General features: G+C 34.6%; 1 protein-coding gene across 3 annotated transcripts; it reads right to left on the bottom strand.

The window, feature by feature from the left end:
• Positions 1-2,545: 2,545 nt before the first annotated feature.
• On the bottom strand, positions 2,546-4,829 carry LOC118268274 (uncharacterized). 3 transcript variants are annotated; one of them, XR_007706109.1, is made up of 3 exons: positions 4,571-4,829; positions 4,149-4,356; positions 2,546-3,999 (listed from the first exon to the last, which is right to left on the bottom strand). XR_007706109.1 is itself a non-coding variant. In XM_050699283.1 (3 exons), the coding sequence occupies exons 1-3, from the start codon at positions 4,688-4,690 to the stop codon at positions 3,390-3,392; spliced, it is 408 nt and encodes a 135-aa protein (XP_050555240.1). In that variant the 5' UTR covers positions 4,691-4,829; the 3' UTR covers positions 2,546-3,389. The 3 variants fall into 3 exon arrangements, 1 of the variants encoding a protein (XP_050555240.1); XM_050699283.1 differs by lacking the exon at positions 4,149-4,356 and having other exon boundaries at positions 2,546-3,488; positions 3,811-3,999; XR_007706110.1 differs by having other exon boundaries at positions 4,149-4,829.
• Positions 4,830-5,695: the final 866 nt, after the last annotated feature.

Raw genomic sequence — 5,695 nt, forward strand, 5'->3', positions numbered from 1 at the left:
ATCTTATCGCATGAGTATTTACACGGGTGTGTAATTAAATCACTTGCAGTTCGGTCATTTCCTTTCCCTCAGAACACCCTTTCACGCTATCAACTGCAATTGATCGTTTCATCATCATCATATTAAGTCATAAGACGTCCACTGCTGAACATAAGCTTCCCCAATGACTTCCAGATAGGCCGATTGGAAGCATTGAAATTCATCGTTTACACAATCGATTTTAATCATCAAGTCATCAAGGCTTTACTCACTCGCAAAGTTACGACCTCACCGAAATGCTATTCACTGCCGCACTCAGAGTCATTTAATGATTACTTAAACTATTCCTTAGTAATGATTTTGTATTGAAAACAATTGTTGAGGACTGGGTTAAGTAATCATTAAATGTCTCTGAGTACGGCGGTTAGACAGTTAGTTTTAGCCGCGCGTCTTTTAGTTTACCATGTAAAATCCACTTTAGAAGTAATAAAAGTAATTATAATTATTTACACACACAACTTCACGCCTTTTATCCCCGAAGGGGTAGGCAGAGGTGCACATTACGACACGTAATGCCGCTATACAATCTACACCCACTTTTCACCATTTTTTTTTTTTTTGTTATAAGTCCCATGTAATAGGGTGTGAGCCTATTGCCATATCCTGGACACAATTCCAGACTCCGTGCTACTACTGAGAAATTATCGAAAAACCGAAAAAAGCCCAGCAGTACTTTGCCCGACCCGGGAATCGAACCCGAGACCCCTTGTTCGGCCGTCGCACTTGCGACCACTCGACCAACGAGGCAGTCAATTATAATTATTTATTAAGGTAATAAAACCTCATCTTATCTACATCATGTTAAACCACGTGACAAGTGATCACGTTATCACAGTTACACACATATTTAACAAAGTACTGGTTTAACCAGTTAGTTAAATGTTAATACACAACCGGTAAAGGGATTTGAAGATGATTATAATACAGTTACATTAATTTATTACCGATTTTAAATACCTATGATGCTAAAAGATCTACGTGTTTAAACTGATTTTCGGTGGTAGGTATATGTATAAAGCGTTAGCGTTAGATTTTGATCGTTTTTTTTTTCATTCAGCAAAGAGTTTCATAGATTTATACTGAGTCACACAGAATTTAACTGGTTGCTAGAGCTACGGCTCGAAGCAGGTATAATAATTCTTGACCTTTTTAATAGTGAAAATCTACCAACAATGTAGAAGTTTGAATTAAAACGTAACTAACGTAAGTAGTTAATTTGGATCTGGAGCTGCGAACCGCGTTGCCGGGGCTTCGGTTCAAAGGACAAGAGTAGGAACGGGGTGATTTTTAGTCAGTAAGAGTATGACACCACCTCGCGCTTCGCCCAAGGCAGGACCAAGGACTTGTTCTTTAGATGATTTTACGCCTCAAAAAAAAAACTATATTTATGGGTCTATACCCATAAATATATTTACGAGTATCCTATTCACATCGGGCTTATCTATGTATGTATGTGTGACGTTATACAGTTTCAATTTTCCAAATAGGAAGTTTAGGTTCAATAAATTTAAAGCAGTTTTCTTGAAATTGAGTCATTTAGCTTTATCTTTATCATTGTATCACAAAAACCACTAGACATATATTGATGAAATGTGAAATTCATAATTATAGACCATGACCTGTGTCAGTCAAGGTCATATTCCATAACCACTATCTATAAATCTATCTAGCTTATTGTTTTGTAATTTCTAGTCTGTCTGTCTGTGTGTGTTATTCTAATGAACAATTTATTAATCAGTATCTGTTTTAAATACAATAGTTGTATGTTCCACTTTCTTTTTTGAATAGAGTCAAGGTTTAAACGTTACTTTTTAATTGCTTAATATTATCAACTAGCTTCTACCAGCAGCTGGGCCCACGTTCCTGTAGGATAAAAAGTCCTATCCCGTCACCCAAGTCAGTTCATACCCTGCCTGCATACCAAATTTCATCAAAACCCGTTCAGTAGTTTCAGCGTGATTGACAAATATCCAAACATCAAAATAAACCTTAAATAGACAATTTCCATAATTTCCAGGTCGCACCAAAGGATTAATAAAACGAGATATTTTATATCAACTTTTCTTTTAAAGGCGAATGGCAGGGTTGTATGGGAGTTTCGTACAGCAAAAAATTTTCGTGTTCCCGAATATTTTTGGGTTTAATTGGGAGTAAAAATGATTGGAAAGCCCTATAAAAATTCTCAGATTTTTAAAAGTTGGGAGATAAGAGATATCACCAGTTTTATGTTTGAGGTTATGTTTGTCTATGGTCAATGGAAATATTCTGTAAATATGGATATTTTACAAGATTTTCATATTATTTATAAGGTAGAATATACATATAGTAGGTATGGGCTAGTAGAGAAGCTTGTTGTTAATAATATCAAAAGCACAGGTCAATCGCCAAGGTTAAGCAACCCTTGCCGACTTTGGTGTGTGGATGGGTGACCATCATAGCAAGTCTCCTTCGTGTTTCGGAAGGAGAAAGAGTAGGAAGATAAGAAATGACTTTTTCTTTACATTTATCTTATAATAAAGTAAGCTACTATCATCATTGTCTAGAGTTTGTTTCGCATTGGCGTTGTATTTCGTTGAGTGAGTGAGGTTACCGGAGGCGCAATTACCCCTTCCCTAACAACCCTTAAATTCCGAACCCCCAAAAGGCCGGCAACGCACTTCTAACGCCTCAGGTGTACATGGGCGGCGGCGATTGCTTACCATCAGATGATCCGTCTGCTCGTTTACCAACTTATTGCATAAAAAAGATACTTACCTAGTATAACTCCGAAACCCGACTTTTGACCTTAATTGTAGTACTTTAGTAAGTTTATTCAGTTTGAGAATATTTATCTATATAAGGGTGTCTCATTACTATTGAGAGGTGGTCCCAACATTACTCTTTGTTCTTTATCACGTATAGGTAAGCACTAAGCACATAAACATTGTTTAAGTGAAAAAGAATGTAGGAAGTTGATAAATTGACATGAGAATTTACCCATTCAGTAGGGTGCTTAAGGAGTGACCTATGTCCAGCAGCAGTCTACAATAGTTTGATAATGATTAAGTGCTGACGAAGTTTTGAGTGTAGGTAAATAAAGCAACTTAGTTTTTGTAGGAATACATTTACTTTATTTTCTTATAATTACTTGATTGTTTCTTAATATTACTTCATCCAAGAAAGGGGCAGGTCGGGTCATACCCTCATAGCAAGCATAACTCAAATACCAAAGAATGCTCATAATATGTGAGCAGCATCCCACTGTTCTTAAACCTACAATACAATTACAGCAATCACTTTTGATTGTGTCCCGGCTATTTATATTTGTTTCTGCAACTATGAAAACAAAATAAGTTCTAGGAGAAGAGGCTTTATTTTAACTTGAAGCAACATAGACCATCTGGAACATAGAAGCTCAAATTGCATACTTGGCCCCAGCAAACTTCACAAACTTCATTCATCGAAGGTGTCTGTAAATAAATAATATAAATAATTCATGTAATTCAAAATTAAGCATTTACATATGATAGATATAAATTGCGCAAAACATGACCAGGCTAGAGAATAAATCTCGACACACAATGATTGGTTTTTACCGAAGACCTTTCCAAAAATACTGAATATATTTATTGTTCACTGGAGTAGAGAATGGAAAGACCAGTATCCTTTTGTTGTTAGTAGAGCCAACATCATTAGTGTCTTACATTTAGCAACATAAAATTGTAATTGCTCTTTGCATTGCGTTTTTAGAAGCTAATTACTATAAATATATTATTTCATATTATTATATACCTGCTGGTGCTCCAACAAACAAGCAGTGTTGTTGGGAGTAACACTTTGACCACATGCAGCACACATCAGTTCAGAATTATCACTTTCCTGCTGATTAGGTTCAACGGATTGAATATCTTCATTTAGTGAAGTATCCTTAGTTCTCACTCTTAACCAACACCGCACACAAGCTTTATCTTCAGGATGAAGCTAAAATAAATAATATAAATAAAGAAAAGCTTTCATTTAAACATACATGCTATTTGTGGAAAATATTTACATTGTTTTATTTCTTAGTTTATTTCAAATAAATAAAATACTGAATTGATAAAAGTTATAATACATGTTCTTATTTATACCTGTTGTGGTTAGATCCAAGTAGTCATTGTGTAAGCCGTTCTTTGTTCTTCTTCAATCAAAATTCTGCATTGCCTGATTCTTAGTATGGATTGTCCACATACAACACAAACACTGATGGCCTATGTGTCTTCTCGGCATATTATCAGAAGAACATGAATGACTAGCTAGCTGCCAGCATTCATGGTAAACATGGTCATCTGGTGTAATCTAGAAATAATTAAATGATTTTGAGTATGGCTCACCATTAAACAAAATAATAGGTACTAATAAATTATAACAGTGTTATGCAAACCAAGGCAAGTAAATAATACATGTTACCGATTACTTATGTGTTTATTTAGTGTGATATCACACGTAAAAGTTATTGAAGTTCGTAACTATGGCCCATTCGTACACACAATGTTATGTGGAAACTACTTACATCTCTAAGATATGTCCACAGACGAATAGTGTTGACGATATCTTCACCGTCATTGGATAAAGCGTGTCTTCTTCTTCGGGACAAGCGAACATAGCAATTGATGCATTGCAAACTCGTCATTTTCAATAAAACACGTACACACAACACAGTTAATAAAGCGTCCTTTCGCGAAAGTAGTATCAACAGATAGAGAATGGAGAAGCAGTTGCTCAACTCAACGTAAAAATGGCCAGATAATTGCTAAATTGTTGAGATGAAGTTAAAAACTACAATTCAAAACAAAACAACGTCAAAAAATCGACTTTGAAAGATTAGGGATTTTACAAACCTGTCAATAAATGATTGCCATTACAAAAAAAAATATTGATGGCAAAAATAATTCCTATAAATATAAAGATTCTATGCATATATATGCATTAATTATATATTCTAAGGTATAACCTGTAATTGGTTAATTATATTTACTATTATTTCTATTTCAAAATATTTATTTATCATTTCGAGCCTTCTGATATTTTATTGATGGCAACTAACTAAACATGTCTTTTACGTTTCGTTTCATTATATTACGTTTCGTTACTAAAATCTTTTAATTGATATATTTGCTAAACCCCAGCTTCTAAAAATATTATTTTTACAGAAAAATGAATGGTTTAGTTGCCTCAATAAGTGGTACAAATTTTATCAGGGAACACCAAAAAAAGTATGCTGTACGAATTCTGCCATTCTCCTTTGAAATACATACATACATAACCTCATGCCTGTCTCCCATGGGACTAGGGAACTAGGGAACGCCAATTGCCACGGTTCTTACACACTTCTTTCGCATTATCAACAGTCATCAGTCTTTTCACCCATGCTCGTCGGTTAAAGATACTTTTAATTCTGGTAAATAGCGAGGTAATATAATATATTATGGTGCATGGTAATAGCTGACACTCATCCTTTACTGTAACACGGAGCTCATAACATATCTTTTTATATCATAAAAGTACCTATAAGCTTAGGTATAACATAAAAGTTGACATCTAATGTATGTATGGAATGCCAAACATACTTTAATATGGTGTATAAGGTTCCTATATGGCATGATCTTATATACATTATGTAACAAAAATACCTTTA

This window comes from Spodoptera frugiperda, chromosome 16 (assembly GCF_023101765.2).
Source record: "Spodoptera frugiperda isolate SF20-4 chromosome 16, AGI-APGP_CSIRO_Sfru_2.0, whole genome shotgun sequence".
Lineage (NCBI taxonomy): Eukaryota > Metazoa > Arthropoda > Insecta > Lepidoptera > Noctuidae > Spodoptera > Spodoptera frugiperda.

Excerpts from the sequence above, each read along its gene's own strand:
- LOC118268274 (XM_050699283.1), bottom strand. The coding sequence starts at position 4,690 with ATGACGAGTTTGCAATGCATCAATTGCTATGTTCGCTTGTCCCGAAGA. Across the intron at positions 4,000-4,570 it reads TGTGGACATATCTTAGAGAT|CTTCATCCTGAAGATAAAGC; the intron begins GTAAGTAGTTTC and ends TATTTATTTTAG. Across the intron at positions 3,489-3,810 it reads GTTTGTTGGAGCACCAGCAG|ACACCTTCGATGAATGAAGT; the intron begins GTATATAATAAT and ends ATTTATTTACAG.